This window comes from Diprion similis, chromosome 4 (genome assembly GCF_021155765.1).
Source record: "Diprion similis isolate iyDipSimi1 chromosome 4, iyDipSimi1.1, whole genome shotgun sequence".
NCBI classification, from domain to species: Eukaryota; Metazoa; Arthropoda; class Insecta; order Hymenoptera; family Diprionidae; genus Diprion; species Diprion similis.
In genome coordinates, this window is record NC_060108.1 from 20,381,739 (window position 1) to 20,403,018 (window position 21,280).

A 21,280-nucleotide genomic window follows, 5' to 3' on the forward strand; every position below is an offset into this window, starting at 1 on the left:
GGCCAGTAACGAGCTTGTGTCCTTGGGCCGTGAGTTCTGATTCATTTCAAGCATACGTGGTATAAGGTACTGCAGGGGAGAAAGAGGAGGAGACGTCGCGTGTCCGTGCCTTATATGCCACGCACTCACGTATGTGTAACGCGAGTTTGCCCATTCCGTAATAACCACACATGACTTGCCCGTATCCCGGTCGACCCGCGACGGCCACTTACCGAGTGTTGTATTTGTCTAGAAGGCAGAACCGGTGCCTATATCCACCTTCGTTTCTACGTATGAACCTCTATGTACCCACCGTGGCTAACAACCGCTCAACCACTTATCGTAACCTTCGTGTTTAACTCAATTAGCACCTGATTCTCTAACTATGTAATCACGCTAGGAAGCGCTCGAGGGCAACGCTTGGGTAACACGCTCGTAGTGCAAATGAATTGGAGAAGAGTTCGATGTGTTTTGTAATATTTCAGACATTAGGGCGAAATTACCGGTAAAATTTAACTGCAAATCGGCTCATCTTGGATTCCTTTTTTTTGTCCATCTAGAAGCTTCGTTTTATTTTATTTTCCAATCGAAACCGTTACCTTCGATTCTGTTTACTGAATGTTTAGCCAGACAAGAACAAATACATATGTTTTCATCAATTAAAAAAAATTTCAATCCGTAAACGCATGACACAACTCGTTGTAGTCCTCTTTAATTATAATTTTACTCATCGCAAACGGAAAACATGACAAGCTTAACAATTATCATTGTCTCAATTGATACCATCCATTTGGATTAAATTAGAGCAACGGTTATAAACAACTTCCGTTTGATATTATCCCGACAACTGATGCCTATACCACATGGATATTTGAGGAGCATTGAAAACAGTGGGTGTGTATTAAAGTTCCATGGAAAAAATTGATTTATTGAAAAAGCGTAGCTTGACTGTAGTTAGTATAATATATATATATATATATATAGTTACACGTAACATGAATTATGACGGGGAGGAAACATTGGCTATTGTTGTATACACGTAATACATTAATGATTCGACGTCGATAATTGATATTGATTGTATTGTAACAATTAATAAAAATTCGCAACATGGTATAATATCACATTAAAAATAGTCTTACTTGCGCTTATACTCGACAAGGGGATCCCGACGACCCCGCATCTCGTACAGACTTGGATGGGTTCGATTGCTTTGTATAATGGACCGTTTTACATTCGCCCTGTACTCGTCTTCGTAGGCGGTCAAGTATAAATTCTTAAGAAATATTTGGTTCTCAATTTCCGAAGGAGTAAGAAATCGCTTCAAACGATTCTGCTGCTGGGCCTCAAGCTCGTTCAGAGTCAATTGTCCGGACTTGGATCTTCGAGACGATTGGTTATCCGGCCCGTTGAATTGCGACTCAGATTTTTTATTACTCAACGGATAGTCGAGGGAAAGTAATTTCCTTTTCCGAAACGAGACACTCGTCTCCTTGGGAGTGTCTCGAATTCGATCGCCACGGTTTTTCACCGTATTATTCTTCGCTACGTGGGGCGGAATTTCATTGTTCCGAATCGAATTTTCCCTCGGAGTTACCGTCGACGATACAGTAAGTGGAACCGTCGCGTTTGTGTTGATCGTTGAATCGCTCGAGGCCTCCGTCGTCCCGACGCTCTTCGCTTCATTGATTCCGTTTACATCATCGACGTTTAATTTATTCTCTATGATATGTTTGAAAAACGCGTAAACATCGCTGATCGCGATTGTCGTACCATTCTTAATAGTAAATATATCTATGTTCATTCTCTTAATCAGTTCGGCCGTAGTATTCTTGGCCTGAGCGTTTGACAATTTGTCTTCCAAGTAATTATTCAAGAACTTATAGAAGCTTTTGTATTTACCCTTACCATTGTGCTTGTGCTTGTGCTTTCCAGGTTTGACCAACCGTTTTCCATCATCGTCATCCCCGTGATAAGTGCCGCACTTTTTCAACTTCTGGCGGCTCTCTCTCCTGCTGTAGAATCTGACAATCCTCTCAAAGCCTCTTCTGTACTTGGCGAATTCCTTCTGACTCTCGACCCGGAATACCGGGCCAGTGCCGTTTTTCACGGATGCATTTTTAAGGGCCTCCTCCAGGTCGACGTGAAGCGAATTGATGCTAAAAACATTGAGTAGTTCGTGCATGCTGAAGTTGGTCGGCTTGCGCCGTTGTTTCGCGTCGACGTGTGCCATTTTCTGGTAAATGATTTCCAGAAAATTGATCATCTTCTCCCTGCTCACACCCGTCTCGTTTTTACCACGACCAAAAAATTCCCACTTCCAGGTGCTGTTCGTCGAGTCGTTACCTGAACTGGACTGCCATCTGTGTTTCCCGTTTGTCTTGTGGCTCGCGTGGCCCCGCGGCTTTTTCCCCGCTCCCAAGTGCAGCACCTTCTTAGTTATCCTCCTGAAGAAGTCAATGACCTTCTTGTAGGGCAGGCTAGAATTCGATCTCCTGTGCGATCCGGCGATCGATCTGCGCCGACGACTCCATCTCAGTCTCGGATGCTGACCAGGTATACACTTGGGCAGTTCTCTGGGACTCCAATAGCCACCGATGCAAGTCGCCCCCGGCGGTCCCTCGCTGAGTACGAATCCTCGGTCACAGTCGTACATGATTTGCTTGTTGTTGACGATCTTCCTCACGTACGGCCGGAGATCGTAGACGCCCATGTTGCCGACGATCAGAACCTTGCCGTTCGTTATGTAGCCCGGAAAGGGGCAAAACACTTCGTGACAGTGCGGAATCTCTCCGGTCCAATTGCCGAAATTACACTCGACGAATTTCGAGTCACCCTGCAGCTCGTATCCGTCTTTGCACTTAAACACGGCGCGCATTCCGTGCTCCGTTTTCGGGGCGATGACCATTCCGTTTTTCGGGGTCCTCGGCATCTGCTTGCACCTCGCTGGGGTGCAGCTCGGAATCACAGCCCAAGAGCCGTTGTGACAGACGATCGGCGTCTTGTTGGCGACGAACTCGTACCCCGACTCGCACACCACCGTCAGCTTCTCTCCGTGTTCAACCACGCTCACGTTGTTCACCCGGTTTTTATCGCTCGCCACCCAAATGTGCCCCTTGTCCACACTCGGCACGATGCAGGGGGCCAGACACCGCGGAACCGGATAACGCCACGTGCCGTCGATCTGACACACCGACGACGTGTTGCCTTCCAGCGTCATGTGCGGGTTGCAACGAAATATTATGCTGGCACCCAGCCCGGTACCTGTGAATCAGTACCCAGGTAGACCCTTAGAAAATTACGTTACACAAGCATGGCGCATAAAATAGAAACATGATGGGAAGTAGTTCGCTTTGAAACGAAAACTCGCACCGCAGCAGTGAGCAGGGCGAAACTATTTTCGAGAAATCAATTCACCTGATTCGATATTCTCGATCCATCCGTTGTACAGGATCCCCGGGGGGCCACAGTTTATTTCTTGGCAAATGGGTGGCTGTCCTGACCAATTCTTGTCTGCGCCGCATCTTCTTGTCGCATCTCCGACAATCGTAAAGCCGTACTTGCATTCGTATGATACGACCGAGTTGTAGGCGCATGAAGTATAGACTGCCCTTCCATTGGGGGGATCTTTCGGGGGTGGACACTGCACCGAAGTCACCTGAAAGTCGATTGAAATATCGGGGACATGAAACATGATGTACAAATGTTCGCAAATTTGCGAAAGGCTCACCTGAACGCACTGTGGCATTTCCTTTGGTATCCAGGTTCCATCCGCTAAACAGATCTTCTCGGGTCTGCCCACCAGGTCGTGGCCATCCTCGCAGTGATATGAAACGCGACAGTCGTACGTGTAGCATTCACCTTTGCACAGTTGATATGAAAAGGCAGAAATAGAGTTCAACATCAACGAATGCATTTATACGTTTCCTACTCAAAATAAGGCTCGACGCTATTATTGACGTTTAGTTATACAACAGACGTGAAACTCTTTGATATTAAATATTTATCAGGATGTTCGCGAAGCAGGTAGCAAGCTAATAAAGTTTCGAAGCTAGCCAAACTTCTTCATCGAATTGAAGCTAATGGGCAGAGAGAATACCTCCATTGAATAAGATACTTTGAACTCATAATCTTCCTCCACCAACAATGTAATCAACTCGGGTAATAAGGATATATTGAATACACCGGGAAAAAGCCGAAGCTTGAATTATGCAATTTCATGACTGGGTTAGTCAAGAATCGGTTTCACAGAATCTCAGCTAATGCTACAGAAATTATTATTACGCTATATTAAATATAAACTGATGATCTGCGTATTAGCGTAATTTTTTTCAGCTGGCTGTAAATGCTGCACTTTCGACTAACATTTCTTTAGCAAAAAATGAAAATAAAGTACCTAATTCCTAATCTGGTTCACCTTTCACTTCGTGCGATCCTGCCATTAAATGACCTCTGAATTGAACGATTTAACCAAGATTATATTACCTGCGTGCCATCCGTTGGGGATGTTGGCGGGTGGCCCGCAGTCTCTTGGCTTGCAGGATATGTCTGGTCCGAACCAGCTTGCCGGAGCGCGATTTTTCATCAGACACTTGGCGGTGGGGAAGCCGTCGGTGGCGTAGCCGTGGTGGCAGAAATATCTGATCGTACTGTCGAGGTCAAAGGTCGTCTGTTCGAGGAGAGCGTTGCTCCTGGCGTTCTTGACCTGCGGTGGTTCGGCGCAGAAGGAGTTTGGATCTTTTTTGCAAACCGGCGTGATTCCGGTCCAATGTCCGTCGGCCCTGCAAGTCTGCTCGGCAAGACCCACCACGAAGAAACCAGGATCGCAGGTATATCGAACCGCATCGCCGAAGAACTTGCCGGCGACGGTCATCCCTCCGTGTTCAATGTCACTCAATTCCGGACACTCGCGGTCCGGTTTTATACACGACATACCGCAGGCACCGTCACATCGACATTTCTTCTTTTTGCTCTTGCAATCCTCGTCCGTCGAGCACTTTCTTAGACACTTTTGCCCCAACCTGTCAGCCTGCTCTTCGTCCCGCGGACACATCGCCGAGGGTGAATTTCGCGGGTTTTTGTATATCCTCCCGTCGTCGTCGATCTCGGTTTTCCGATAACTATCGTTGTACTCCTCCTCCTCGTCGTCTTCGAAGTCGTCGCCCTCGTCCTCGTCGTCGGCCAGCGCCTGTTTCCGAAATTTCGATTCCGACCGGTGGACTTGCGCACCGAGGACGAGGAGCGCGAGGCTCACGACGCAAAGTTTCATCCCGTCTCCGTTAAGCTATCTTCTATTTGTCGTATTTTATTTCACCACCTCGGCGTCGATTCGCGCTGATAGCTTGCCTTCGGAACAAACTAGCTACACAGACTAGTTACATCGCTCCTGTTTTTCTTCGTGAAGCTTCGCCCCGAAACACCGTCGGGTACAGTTAAACTTTCCCGGGCAGTTTCCCCACTTTTTTTACAACCTCATCTCGTCTCCCGAGCACCCCGAGTAACGCCGCTCAAAGTGACACCCCGAGCCGATACTTTTGAAGCCGCGACTTCTCACCGCGGGTCACGTCGGCCTCGACGATCGACGCAAAGCCAGACAGCCCCGGGCGCATCAGCCTTGCGCATTCGGGTTGTTCAATACATCTCCTAGTTTCGCAGCATCCGGTAGATGGCGAAGAATATCTGCCTTTGCCTGCGGACGCAGGGGCTCGGGAAATTCTATCTAGAACATTACCGTTGACCCAGAATCACCGCACTGCATGCAGCGACGAGACTCCGAGCGATCGCTGCGCAGAACAAGGTGTTAAAATGAGCAGTTTACTTGACGCAAGCCTTGCGAAAAGGTGCCAACTCGTCAATGCAATGGTGGGAAGCCGCTGCAGCAAACACCTGCAAAACCGTAAACCCGTAACCGGTGCATCGAGCAGGCTGAAAGCTACCAGCTGGCTGCCGATGGCACGGAGCTCGATTGAATTGCGCTAATCGACGCAGATTCGCGAATCACTTAAGCTGATCGCTTCTTCTCCTTAAAGAGATGCTCGTTTTATGTCTCAGATTATCGATAAGTACAGAAATTAATTAAGTGTCCGTTTTATTGAGTAGGAATAAAGAGCTAGGTGCTAGTTTGCTGCAGGTCATGACTTGGAGACTGGATAAATTTCCAGGTGATTATCAACCGTGAAAACGAAAGACCGTCTCGTTGAGCAGGCTAACAGCTGTCCATGTTTAATGATAACGTCAATCGCGTCCAAGGATTCTGAAATACATGTATACAGTTTCTCGAGGTGCCACAACCTCGAGCTGCTGGCGTGGGCGATACGCCTAGAAGATCAATTTCAAACAGATAAAAGTATAAGCTTCAACTTGTTAGTTAAGGCTACCACAAGGTAATCCCAGCCAATTCTTAAGTCGACTCCGTCGTTAAGGTAAGCCCGTGTTGACCATTGTCTTCTTAACGATAGTAATCAATCGGCCAGAGTTCAATGCTCGTCCTTCTCTCGTAGAGATCGTTACAGCTATCGCTTGTATCAGCCGTGCCTCCCATCTCCGTGATGTCTTCATTTATCTTATTCAAATTAGGTACCACACTGTGCCTCACTCTTTTTTCCGTAGACCTAGACTCGCGGCAGCTTATCAAGAAACAACAAATTACGCATCTATAAAATCTTTCGTAGGTTAATGATGCTGCGCGTGCGAAACATGTTGCTTGGAAATTATCTAGGTGACTGTTTTTAAAATCCAACGACTCGGCTGTGCCGCGATTTCTTTTTGATATCTTCACCGTCTTTCGGTAGAACCAGAAAATTGGAAACTGGAATACTTCGGCTGAAAACAAGAGAGTGAGAGATCTAAAGATCGAGTATATATAACCCAATTTCTGTCTTTCTTCTTTCTGTCTTCTTCTGAATCTCTTTTGAGTCACCCTTATACATACAAGCTCCACGTGAGGACAGAGGATGCGTGTTTCCGTCTGTCGCGCCTGCAGGGATGAACTGAAAGCGGTTGTAACCCGGTAGCCGAAAATGGGAGTGGTTCTGAAAGACAAGGGATCTCGAGGCTCTGTCGGCGACATTTTCGCCTCTTTGGTCTCCGGGCGTCTTCGTGACTAAGAAGCTTACCGGTTCTCAACCGCTTCCCTTTTCCCGTCGTCCCCTAGAATAGCCACACCCTAGACTGCAGTATACTGCAGTCAGTCAACGTCACTGACCTGGGCAGTTTCTACTTTCTTCCCAGTATCCGGATACATTATATCCTCAATCTCCTAGTTGCTAGCAGTAAATTGCAGCACAGAATCTTGAAGTTATTAAAAAAGTTGCCTGCAGCTCCCTCTAACTTACGCTGGGAAGATGCGATGTTTTCATTTAATAGATACACATTATCTACTTGGCAATAAATTCTAAACCACTCAGTAGTTCTAAGGTAGATGCTAAGATATACTGATGGTTCTACCACTTAGTTTTCACCCATAAAACCTGGACTACTTTGTCCGCAAATTACCCTTCACTAACTTCTGGAACTCGGTTCAATCTCCAGGGTTGAAACAACTAGTTATAATCGACTCAGAATCGTCGTCTCCAATTCTGCTATGGGCAGCGAAATGAACTGAGGTCCAATGAGAACCACTGAAAAACCGATGAGTGAGGGATGTCTCTTTTGTCTCGTTGTGGGCGGCGCGGCGCCCTTGAGCAAGTACAGGATCGCAATATCCCGGGTGTCAATTGACAAAGCGGCGATCGGTGGACTTCGCTTAAGCTGCGGCACGTATACATATAAAAATTAAGGTGGCATATTGTACTTGGGGCCCGACTCATGCAGGTATTGTCCGAAAAGGTGATATGCATCTGCGTCTGTTGGGTGGTTGAACGCATGCACGGTCGTTGACGTTACGGTATGCAAATATCCGCATAAGGCAGGCTGCAATTTTGACCCCAAAATACACAGAGTTCGTGGAATATAAGGAAGTTTTAATTCCACGGGTGCACGTAACTTGTGATCTTTGAATTTGAATTGCATTAGAATTTATTTGGAGATATTTTGGGCAAATTTTACCAGTTTCAGGTGCTCATACATTTTTATTCTTACCATGGAAGCGAGATTATAATGGGATCGATTTAAGTAAGATCTCTGGATTAAGATCTTTCGTTTGATGCCCGTATTATACAGAGGGATTTAAATTGGCTTGATAACTCCCAGGAGGATTTAATTCTTCGCTGAAAGATTTGTTTTGTCTTGTTTATTCGGCAAGATTTCGACGTTGAGAGCAGCGCGGATTAATCCTCGAGCCATTTGGCCTCTTTTCAAGGAAATTAGTCTGGTTCTGGTATCCAATGGATTAACGAGTCGCGAAATTGAAATTCCAATGTCTGTTGACAAATTGCGCGGGATGAAATTGCTCGGCGTTAATAGATATAAATACTGTACATGGCACGTAGAACGACTTGAAATTTGCTGAAATTAAATTCCAACGGCCGTATAATGACGACGAAATTTTCTTGTTCGAATGCAGAGCTGCGACGCCGGTGACCCCTGCGTCTTACGGTATCGCACCTGTTTCCGGAATAAACTATCCAGCTCAGGTAAGTTTATATCTAGATCGACACGCAATCGATCGCGTTCACGATGGGACTGAATGGGAAGCAGTACAATTAAATTTTCGCTTTTTTCTCTTAAATACTTTTCTTCTCTCATCCGTTGTGTTGCGAACAAAATCGCGCAAATCGTTATCCAATTTATACATCACTGAGATCTTGTTATTACGATATCTGCTCCGAAATCGAACGAAAAACTGGAGTGTTTTATACCTCGCTATATACATGTACTTATAATTTCTAAGGAAGATAAAGCGATTTAACCAGCCCGGATAACGTTCCCCATTGAATAGTGTAAGACTGCTCAGATTGTATGGAGTAGCCGGACGATTATCGAGAGAGCATGGCACGATCCGTTAATAGCGAAACAGCGAGGCCGATCACGAACGTGTTTCCACATCCCCTTTGTGCCAGGATCACAAGATGCGTTTTAATTTATTTCTGTTATTTTCCTTTCATTCCCGTGCACTTCTTTCACAGCGGAAGAAGGGAACGCGTCGTGTGCAAGTCGCGCTGCAGTGTTATTACCACACGTGGATCCACCGCGTTTCTTTCTCGAACGCTTTTGCCCCGCGTAAATTACACACATATATATACTCACCGCTCACAATATCCTCCTCGTCCCCTTTCCAATTCAACCCGATTCAATTCATATAATTCCATCCGTTTTAACTGCACGTCCAGGAGGGATTACCTCGCGATTGTGCCCTGCCTCGCTCGGATCCGCTGCATCTGCACCGCGTCCTTCCTTCTTAAGGCAAACGCGCGTGCCCGGTGAAAGTCCTGCTCCTGACACCAAGATTATAAGCCTTCGCCGCTTCTTGAGGGGAATGACGCGTGTGGGTCACGCGTCGGTAATTTTTTCATCTCAATTCTTTTTTCATTTTTCTCCCTTTTTTCATCCCTTCACTGTATCTTCCCGCATATAATAACACATTTATAGTCGCCCATTACTTTCCCCGGTTCCCAATAATTATCCTTCTATACATACACCCATTCATCAGAGCGGAGAGAACGAAACAATTCTCCGAATCTTCACCTGTCGCAATCAGGAAGAGGAAGGAATACGGGCTCTTGATTGGCCGATGCCTTGGGGCGCTTTTTTGAATACCCCGCGGTAAACATTAATATTTGACGTTATGTATTTCTTCTGCAGTATAGTGCCAAGGTTAGCGGAAAATAATTGAGAACTATAAAAGTCAAAATTGCACCAAAACTGGCTCTCCCCGTTTCTTTCATCCCGGATCCCTTTTGCGGCGTAGCTAATGATTTACGCCGTGGGGTTGCGCAGCGCGCTTTTCGCTGCGTTAATTTCTCGATGCCGCGGCTCCGGAGTGCTCTGTAATTAGCCCCGGCTCCGAATCTCCACGGATTTCGCCCCGCGAATCCATCTCCATTAATCTCGCTTGCATAACTCGAGATGTTTTGTCGCCTTGAGTTGGTCGGTTCGTCGGTTCGTCGGCCGAGACCGAGTCGATATAACCACTGGATCAAACTGCCCGAAAAGGTCATCGATGGATCTTAAATGCAAAGTCGAGGGCCTCACGTCCCCTTCCAGCAGTCAACAGTTCCGCGTCATTGTTCATTGCCTGATTAGATATTCAATATTACTTCCTACATCCGGTCCCACCACGGATGTACGCGACGTGCAGGGGACTCCATGCCACGTGATCCCGGATGCCAGAGGCACTCTAGATGACGCGATGCAAGGTCCGAGATAACCTTTGCAGGTGCTGCGAAGGAAAGCGGATATTCCTTTTTCTTTTCAATTTATGCCCAGGGAATTATGCCCACTCCGCGTATAGCCGGACCAAATTCTCGACCTCGGTTTCCAAATGGCTCCCATAAAGCCTTGTTCTCTTCTCCACCGGTTCTCCACGAGGCGGCGAGGTCTTTTCTGGATCGGATCAACTCCTCCGCTGCACCCACACCGGAGTGCCACAAGCACCACCAAATTATCTTCTCGTTAAATATTTCAAGCAATGCGTTATTCTCGCACGCCCCCATCGTATTACCGGGCTCGTCTGATTATCATCCTAAGGCTCGCGTGCACGCTCGGACGGCTCGACAAACGACCAGCGCCGACGACGCTTGGGGCGTGCTTAAGAGAGCCACGCCGTGTTAAAAGAGTCTACGCGTGTCGTCTGCTCTCGCTGCCCATTTTAGTGTGGATGAATTTTTACGCTGCATACATACGCAGAGCGAATTCCATGATGCCTGAGGAGGCTAGGCACTCGCGTTTTCGTTTATACATTAGCCGGACGTGAACTTTTCGCGGTGGTGAAGTCATCTACTTTCTGATTCTTCGTCATTGGCCTGCAAATGTGGCTCTCGAGTCATAATATCGCACGCATTTCAACACGCATTGCATGACATAAAATTATAATTAGACGTTCGTTTACAGCTCGTGGCATATATGATGCGATAAAAGCGAATGCGCTAATGGCTTACCGCTCAATCGCGTTGCAGACTTTTTTTTTTTTTAATTATTTTCTGCGGTCTTACAATTACCACGATAAGATTTCTAGAAACACAGAAATTACAACGACAAGCTTACTCGGTTTCTACGATAAGTTTTGCGGTTTTTCAAAAATTCCAGGAATATATTCTTGATACTGCGCAGTGCCATGGTAGTGCAAGATCATGATGGTATAAGAACTAAGATTTTTTCCTCTCGTTCGCTTCACGGATCCACCGATTTACGTTGAATTATTATACCTCGCAACTGTGATATAGAAGTTGAAATTCGAGGTCGAAAGCTGCGACTGCTCAAGTGCAAACGTGTCCGACGGGATGCCGGGATAAGATATGCTGTTAATCTTCGCTCGTAAGCGAGCGTCTCGCATAAAATTTGGATCTTCAAAAATGAGTGGGCTCATTCGAGCCCGTGACTAAAACTCAGCTAATCCTCTCTGAAAGGCGTTACGTCAGGCGGCGTTCATCTGAATCCTCCAAATCCGTGTGAAAGAGGAGAGATGTTAAAAAAAAAATAAAAGCGTATATTGTTCACCTTTTCGTATAAATAAAAATTTTGAATTTTAAATTACGACTCGTTAAAACAAGCGACGACTTACCGAGTTCGAAGTGACCGCGGTGCTCTTCAAATACCGAGCAACAAAAGGGCCTCTGGCATTGAATGAACAAAACAAAAAAAAAAAATAGAAAACGAAATGCAAAAGAGGAAGAAAAAATTCGGCTGACGCGACTTAATAACAGCGATAAAATTCATCCGACAGTCGTGAAATGTTTATATACGAATATACACGACATCTCGCCTCGAGTCAAGACTCGGAGAGATCTCGGCTCATGCAATCGCACTGATAAGACGACCGCTTTATTGAAGTACCGGTCTGCTGACTTGATCATTTAAGTACAACAACTTAATAGCACGACATCGCTTATGGCACGCATCGCACACATGTATAAGTTATTTAAGGATAGTGATTACTTCTGGCAGACAGGCAACGAATTTTCAAGTGGACGGACACACGTCGAAGTCTAAAATATGTTCAATATTCAGAGAATATTCTGGTGAGTGGAAGAAAAATTGCATCGATATATAATCTCGAATATCCTGTATCGTAAGCTCGATCATTCTTTAAGATCTCGAGTCTGTGGACGTGGTAACGTTTCGATTTAAGCATTTCGAAATTTGTTGCCTGCAATGCTTCATTGATTCCAACCCTGTAATAATTGTACAAAGCTTTATGAGACGCGATTTCGAACAGCAAATAATTTCTGTCGGACCAAAAATTGACCAAGCATTCGTCAATAATTTAGAAATTCCACTCAACAATCGAAACCAGAAATGGAAAGTAAAAAAATTCTCGCACATCTCACTTGCGATAAAAGCCTTCTTGATTCTCCGCCGTTCAAATAATGATTGAAACACGTTTCACAGCAGTCCTGGCCGTTATTAATAAACCAACTCCAAGCTGCGACGAAGCGTATATCGCCGAGTACAAAAGCGCTGAGTTGATTCGCGGTTAAATTGGCTGGAAGTGCGAAAGATAAACAGTGCGAACGGGTTCACCGTTACAAGTAATTAAAGTGTGCGTGATGGTAGCGGACGATTCGCGAACGTGCAGAACGTAGGTGTGTTGCACACAAGTCTCGTCGTAGCAGCCGATGGCGCAATGTACGGTACATGCAGGTATTTTTCGCGAGTTGGTAGGTACAAACCCGAATAAGAAACGTCCGTTCCATATTCCCGAGTTGTTATCTTTTTGCGGGTCCGTTCGAGGCGGAGGAAACTCGGCCTTCTCTCGAGGAGAATAAGAAGTGCTCGTGTTCGTCTGACCGCGGGGTAAAGAAATCCGGAGAGCACCTGGCACCGCGGGATGAATAATCTAATTGGCACGCGTCCGCGAGGCGAGCCTCGTGATCAGTCAATTATAAACTGGACTCGTCTCGTCCCTCTCCTTCTTCCTTTCCCCGTATCTTCTCACTCTCGGCGATTTCAAGTCAGCAGCTTATCTCCGCATGGGACTCAGCTCGCCCCCGTGATCGGTGAAGCGGTGTAAGTCGGTTCCCAATCGCCTGTCAAGACCCGGCGCGTTGTTAAAATGAGAAGCAACTGACCACTTGTTGCCTCCTACGTGTACTTTCCCACGGTGCGTATCCGCTTCCGGTTGGCACGTGCACTGCTCGAGGTATACGCGACGTGTCCTGATCGCGCGGCAACACCTGGATCCGCTTGACTGCAGCCGAAGGTTGAAAGGACGTCGGGCAAGGAGACCCTGATCGGCGAGGATCGCGGAATCGTCTAGACGGATCGAACGGCGGTTCTTTATCTCACGTGACGGTACACAATACCGATTCGGTTAATGGAACCAGCCGGTGAGTCGGCCGAGGGGGCGCGATGAGTAATGATCTGCCAATGATACAAATCGATGCGATTCACCTGCAGTCGATCGGCGATTCGGTCCTGGTTCCAATTAAAAGAACACAGGTTCTGGTCAGCGGGTGACTCTCTTTCTGCGCTCCCTTGGAGTCCTCGGAAAAAGGCCAACCGATTTTCGGCACCCTGCAGCCACGTCGAATCGTGCGGTGATCGGTCCCTCCGATATTACAGAACCGTGATGATAGTTGCCCACGCAAAAATACCGCGTACCTACGAGTTTTACCGGGAAAAAGTAAAAAGGTCTAAGCCGGCTTCCCGAGTCGACGCGCGATCGGGGAATCTGCAGATCATCCGGTAAAAGTATTTTCTCAATTATCCGTGGCGGTGATCGAGAGCGGCTAAGCGGCAATTGATCGTGATGAGAATTCCTGGGAATAAAAATAAAAGGTGGTAGCTAATCGCCCGAGGCGAGCAATATCCGATTTTATCTAATCGCTGCGCTGCAGTCAAAGATTGTTGGCAAAAACTTGATCGTTAGGTGACAAGAAACACTCTTGCACAGAATGAAATTGGCTTTAGTAATTCTGAGGAAAGTAGGATAATTACCATCTACCTATCACTTTTTCGTTATTTATAAACATCTCACTTTTTACCACACTTCGTATCGATCAGATTGAGAGAACTCTGGCACAAAAATTTTCCAACTCTTTCTTCTCCCAATATCTGCCCCGTTACGAAATATATCTGTCAAATCTGTAACCCAAGTTGCCTGGAACTCTGCAGGCTCCTTCGATTGAACCGACTAGCGACTAAAGGCAGGCATTATAAGATCACGTGTCACGTCGAGAATGAGTGAAATTCTGGGTATATGAAATGCCGACGCGGTTTTCCGAGCGGATTGTAAGGCTTGCCGAGGAAATCCATTGAAAACGCGGACGTCTTTTTAACAAGATTCTTCACAATTTCGAGAAGGCACGATGCTTTCTCCGCGGGTGCTCGTCGGGGGGTAGATTTGATGGTTCAAAAATTGCCGCAGGTGGGTGTTTCTTTTATTTTACTTTTATTTATTTTTCTGTCTGTCTGGCTCTTTTTCTCTCTCCATTTCTCTTTCTACCGGTATTATATATAGGACGTGAAAAATACGGAATAAAAATCACAATAGACAATCGGTTGTATAGAAATCGTGCGTCGCATGGAAGCCAAAGGATTCCAGATCCCCATACATCCTAGACTGAACGAGTCGATGTATACGAGTTGAATGAGGGAGGGGATCAGATGCTCGATGCGAGATAAAATTCCCAAATGGACCCGATCGCACGCTTACTCGATCGCCGCTTCTTTTCCATTCCATTCCGTGATTTACACATTTCCATACCCACGAACCGGAAGGTCGTTTTCAAATCGACAGCGAGTCGTTCACGCGATGGAAATCTTCAGGCAATCAAATCGAATGGCTGCCAGCTTTGAGGATCCAGTTGAAAAGTAGAAAATTGATAATGTTCCCCATCTCGAAAATTGCCTCCACGTCTCAGGATCCGTCAGATCCTCGGATATGATAATAAAGAAACCCTTTCGTCCCACGCACTCGCAACGCGTGGGAGTGAGCACGATAATCGACGACTGACGCGTGTGTTTATCGGTCCCTGTATAACGGAGAGAGTCCATAACCTCTCGAGTGTCTCTCGAGCCAAGGTATGGCCTTTTAACCTTATATGGAAGCCGCACCTGCCGCTTGATAGCCGAGGCATACAATCTTGTACCGGTAATTGTTGACACTGGAATTAAAAATGGTAAATAATAATAACAATCCACGATAGGCACGGTCTCTCTTTCTCTCTCTCTCTCTCTCTCTACTCCTCTAAGCTCCACCTCAAGCTGCGCTTTCACCGCCAACGCGACTGCGTAATAATCAATCAGTTTGAATTTAAAAAAACTTGGGGTTCTCTCGGTCAAAGACTCGGTACTTGCCTTACTGAACTTTCGACAATCCCGACGAGAATTCGTATCTTCCACTTTGACCCTCTTATGAAAATCGTGCGAAAAGTAGGTCGTCGTTGCACGTACGCGCAATGAATTCCATTTGAGAGAAACTTGATATTAATTCGGGTGAATTGGTTAAGGCGGGTTATGGAGTCTCCGGATACGGACAGTCCGATCATTATTGCCGCAAAATTCGTTTAGGTGTGTGAGTGAATGATGAAAATGGGGCAACAAAACATGGTGGGAAGATGCGAGTCGAAATCAGGTTGGGTCGCCTTGTGGGCTGCAGGTGGTTCGATGGCACAGGTCAGGGTCAGGTTAACCCCTGATCAGATTACCCTCCGCGGCGTGGGAGTGTTTCAAAGGTCCGCAGGATGGGTATAATAACAGGATACGAAGAGCTAGAAAACTGCCCGATCGGCCTAACAGCATCGATCCTGCGATAGATCCAAGATCGCCAGCTACTCCTCGGCCAGAAATATCCCGCGTATTTTTCCCCGGTCGAATGAAATCCGGCGATATCATCGACCGCGTGCTCCGTAATAATGCAGGTATATCTAAGGTCGCATTGCTCCACGATAAACAGAATTAATTGGGCCACCGCAGGGGTTGTCGGTGAATTTATTCATTATAAAGGTGGACAGAGAAGCCGCCGACCCCTGTTGCGGCCTTAAATTAATTTCATTTTATTCGGTCCGAGGGCGGCCGGTCAGTCCGTCCGTTTGTCGGTAAAGGCGGGTCAACGAAAGCAGCTCGTAAGCCGCGGTGACGAGGAGCTTGCTCTGAATTTTTCTCTCGTTTCGCAAAATGACTGGAAAAAGCAGAATCGTTTTTGCACGCTTCGACTCCGCACTTTCTCGTGCCTCATTGGCGGTGTCGGCGACACGTCAACGACTCACTTAAAAGTACACGCGTTACGTATAATATCGAGACTCCACGGATGATGACCGAGGTCCGTAATCTGGGGCCGAATCTTATCCCCTGAATCTATCGTGGAACTGAGACTGAGCCTTGATCAATCGTAGGTGAAACCGTGGTAATTCTGGTTTTGGTATTTATCACCGGTCAACCGAATCGGCCGATCTCGAATGCCCTCGCGGTGTTATAAGTGGGTTTGAGATAGTTTGGTTTTATTTATTAGAGAAAACTCTGACGGCTACCCCGCGTGGACCATTTTATTTAGCCATTCGGTGCAGGCTGCACCTGTTCCATAGAAATCACCTTATTCCTCGGTATCGTCCCCGTATAAACGTGGGACGGATGCGCCTTATACGCCACACGCGTGCACCGCGTGCGTGCGATATGCCTGCATTGTGTGTCTCACAATTAGGATATTGTGTCCAACCGCGGTTATTCATCACGCCTGGCGTACAATAAAGTGCATTAATCCACCGAAACGGTTTTCGAAGTAAGTTTCTTTTTTTCTTTTTTTTTTTTTTTTATCCCCCTTTCGTCTCTTAACTTCTCTCTTTTTATCTCATACCAGCGACTTCACGTTATAAATCTCGGAGAACCAAGAACGTGAAAAGAATCTGTGTCAGAGAATTATTCCCCGGGTAATTTGTGTATTAGATACCGAGAAGCCGCGAGGACCGTTAAATTTGTTCGATTCAAACGTCAGTTTTATCTAAACCTTCTACTTTGAAACATTTTTTTTTTTTTTTTTTTATACTATCCGGCTGCAGTCGCATCCATCCACTTAGAGACACGCAACCGAGCAATGTGGCGCTGTAAAGAGATAATAATTAGTTGATACAGATTCGAATGCAGAGCATAATGAAAATAAAAAAATAAACACATAAAGGTTTATTTTATTATAGAATACTACGAAAGCTTTGTTTTTGTTTCATGTTCAATCACGTTCACTAAACGAAGTGATGCGCCATGCGCAAAATCGATGACACCGCATAGCGCCATGACTAGGTACCAGATTCAATCTGTACCGGTTATGCGGCATGTGGTCGAAGTGTTTTTAATCGAGCGTGAAGAATCGGATTCGTTACACCTATCGTTCGCCCGGGTAAGGTAACTGTTCTTGAAACATGAATTTGAGAGGATTCTTTGTTCTTATGCCGTATAGCCAGTCTGTACAGGCCCAGGCCGGTCTCGAAAGAGAAAGGAGCCGATGTCGACGGCCGGCAAGAGAACGAACGCGTATTATAGTATAGATCGTGATTATCTGGTGCGCTAGTACGCCACGATGCCTCCCCCTCCTCCTCGTCTCCTCCTCCTCCTCCTCATCCTCTTTCTCCTGATCCTCTTCCTCTTCCACACCAGAAATAAACGAGTACCACCGATATTATATACCGCACGACTGTACAGGCACTATATCTGCGCCTCGGGTAGGAATAGAGGGTCGTCAAAATGTCAGAGAATATTTACCTCGGAGTACCTAATAACAGCTTTCACGGATTTGCTACGATTGACCTCTCAGCGAATCGTTCTGCACTCACTCAAATCTACGGAACTCGTGTTCACGGGGAACTCTCGATTAAATCTTGACAACGGTTAATCCAAACTAACAGCGCTTCTTCGCCATATAGTTCTACATAACTCAAGAAAAATGCCAATTTCCGAGTAAATATGTACATATGTTTCGAAGAGAAGGATTCGTCATTTCGAAAACGATGTGTTTCACATGTTTTTTGGACAACGCATCCAATTCCTTGGTACTAAAACCGGTATAAAGTACCCGGAGAGATGAGGCAGGGTGGTAAATCCGCCTTACGTGCCAGACTTCATTGTGGTCCAGCCCCTCCGCACATCCTCGGACCTCGTCCCGGTGTAGATCTCGAGATATCAGAGTCCGTACTGTACTCGGTATACATTCCCTCTCGGCATCCCGTTCACGGCCGGTCCGCGGCTTGCTAATGCCCCAGTTTATAAGGGTTATCTCAATGCCGGATCCTCGGCGAAGCGAGAGGCTTGAAGATAGCAAGAGACCCTATAGAGTGAACTCTTGTTTCTTTTATTCCGCCGGTCAAAAGGGAGAAGACAGGGGGTGGAAATTCGTAGACAATTTGTTTTGGCGCGGGGCTAGAAGTCCGGGATAGAAGAGTAAGCTGCGGTTTAATTATTGTGGGTTCGGTTGATAATTTATTGCTGCGAAATCTGCACCGGTGGCAATTCGATCAGATAAAAACCCACGACCATAAACCACGGCGTCATATAAAACTCCTTTTATTCGTTGGCCCTCAGACCCGCGCGGTCGCAAAGCATCCTTTTTCCCATACCTACATGCATGCATCCTCCTCCGATCTCCTTCCCCCTCTCTTCTCTCTCTCCTCTTCCTCCCTCTTCGGAGCCTCTTGCTTCTCGCCTCACGCCGGCTTCGCAGCCTCCGTTCTCTCTCTCTCTCTCTCTCTCTCTCTCTCTCTCTCTCTACATACATATATATATACACATATATATCATGTATTTCTATCTTCCTTTCCCTCCGTCATCTCCTTTTCCCTCGTGGACGTGCGTCCTGCCCGCGGCCGCCCACGCGCCGACCCGGTGCCCTCCCATACCATGCTGGGCACGGGGTACGCATACTCATAACCCGAGACATCCATCCAGTGCACGAGATTACTGCGCGGGCCGAACCCCAGGTCCGGACGCCGAAAGATCTGATGGTTTTTATGTACCGGCCGACGGGACGCATTCCTCTTCTAATTCCCTTTGTATGTACCACAGTCGTTGCGTATACCTATATATGCCTAATGGGAGCGGGAGGATCACCGCGGAATGCCTCATAGGTCGCAGCCCTTACAATCGCGGATGCAAGAAACACGGAAACGAAAGTGTGCAGATATTATTGCGCTGCTACGACATCCTGCTGAACGATCGTCGTCGAACCGCACCTCGCGAATAAATTCCGAGGAAAAAGATGTACGTCCAGGTGGACGGGTGGGTGGAATCGATTGGTCCAGTAACCGAGGTTGTCTTCATAATTCAGAGAGCCGTTCCCCGTTTCTCGCCGCCTGCGTACCAACTCTCTCGAAGCGCCCGCGGTTTAATTTACTCGCGAGTCAGAGGAGATGGAGCAGCAGGTCGGCAGATGTGATCATCTCTGATTCGGTTTCTCCTCGCGCGTACCGCTATCGCGGCTTGTGCTACCGAGATATTCCTCGGAGCAAACGATAAATCCTGATTTTAATGCCCGCAGAGATTACGCCTAGCCAATTCAGGCGTGGGATTCGAACGATGACGATGTCTTTTATTGGTACCAGGATTTTCTCCGCAATTTATTCGGTAGTGACGTACTACTTGAGGAAATAATCGCAAGGGAGAAGTCGATACGAAACAAAGCTACTCTTTTCCATCATCTTTCTTTGGAATACTCTCGTCGGGTATTCCGATAGCATTTAACAGCCAGGTTATCAGCAATTATCTCAAAATTCCATTTCAAGTTGGCCTCTGGTTTCACCAATCAACTCCGGCTAAAGTTCCGAAAGCGAAACGGTTCTGCGGTCGACAGTCAAAGAATCCGCAAATAGCGACTTAAATCATCTGGCAATTATTTGGGAAACGTGAGACGTGTGCGACGGGTCATTTCGACGATTCAATTTGCAATTATCATTCATTCCTGGAGATTGAATTCACTAATTACTGACCCAGAAAGAGGCACGAGTTCGCGATCGGCTTCGCAAGTGAAAAACCGGATCTCTCGTTTCTTTACTCGGCAATAAGTTTAACGATTCAAAGAAGATAGCGTGAGAAATTATATCCATACCAAGTGGGAGAAACAAGTCGCGCGATACGGATTACAAAATTACGTTCTAGTAATCGTCGTTCGTGTATCCAGTTTCAGGCGGAAGAGCTATTAGGAGTTGGCGCATGGCACGTGTCGTACTAAATGCGAAAAGCTACCTTGTCATTTACCTACGACGAGGTGATATCAGTTGACTGTATAATCACACGTGACGTACGTCAATCTAAGATAATTTCAGCTAGCGACGTTCCACGTATTACAGCTGCTTCGCCGAAGTTCCTCGAGGCGATCACTCGCTTCTCGATCACCACGTGCAACATATCTACTGACCGTAATCGTGCTATCTTCAGGGATAGCAAGTGGTGCGTAAAAACCTTTCGCCAAGAAGCACTCCTACATTTCAAACATGTTATAACAGACTTTTTTTACTCCAGAAGTGTTTAAAGATAAAGAAAACAAATTAGCATCCCATTTAAAATAACTACCAATTACTAGCCTGAAAATCATTAAACAGCTCATCTATTTCAACTGCAAATATCACATTTTTGGATAAATAAGTGAAAACGAATGACAATTAGTTAACACTTGTAATTTCAGCCGGCTCTGTTTACTCACACACAACGTATTCAATTTGGAATTCTGTCGAAATATTTTTAAAAAATTCAACAATGTATGACAGTCTCTACTCCGAAAGTCAGTGACAGTATCTGTATTTCAAGAACGCTTGTTCATCCTGCGTTATCGTACGGTTCGAATCGCTGGGACGTTGAGAGGGTCGTGAACCACGAAGATCCCTGAACCTCACTGCGCATGATTTACTTCAAGGAATGCTGGCCAGGCTCCTTGACTTTGTGACGCAAGTCTGTATTCAGCTGCAACACATCGCTATTTACATTCCAGCTTTAGCGCAGTAGTCAATTTCGCAACTGTTTACGGATATTGCAAATAGCAAATCTTCGAACGACGTTGACGAGGTTCAAGTGCTCCGAGAAAAGTGATTTGCGTATTAGCAGTTGCTCGTACTCTCTCCGCGTATGAAGACATAATGCATCACATATCCTGCACTGACTTCTGTAATCGCGGTCATGATCACATACAATACACGTTAATCCATGCTTCGGTGAAAAGAAAGCTATGGTGTCGCGATGGTAATCGCGATCATAGCTGCAGTTCTCCACGTTTCAATCGTTCGTTTGT

General features: G+C 46.3%; 1 protein-coding gene across 1 annotated transcript; it reads right to left on the bottom strand.

The window, feature by feature from the left end:
- Positions 1–898: 898 nt before the first annotated feature.
- Positions 899–5,551, bottom strand: LOC124405612 (protein lev-9-like). Its single transcript, XM_046880643.1, has 4 exons — positions 4,465–5,551; positions 3,710–3,840; positions 3,397–3,637; positions 899–3,243 (listed from the first exon to the last, which is right to left on the bottom strand). The coding sequence occupies exons 1-4, from the start codon at positions 5,246–5,248 to the stop codon at positions 1,118–1,120; spliced, it is 3,282 nt and encodes a 1,093-aa protein (XP_046736599.1). The 5' UTR covers positions 5,249–5,551; the 3' UTR covers positions 899–1,117.
- Positions 5,552–21,280: the final 15,729 nt, after the last annotated feature.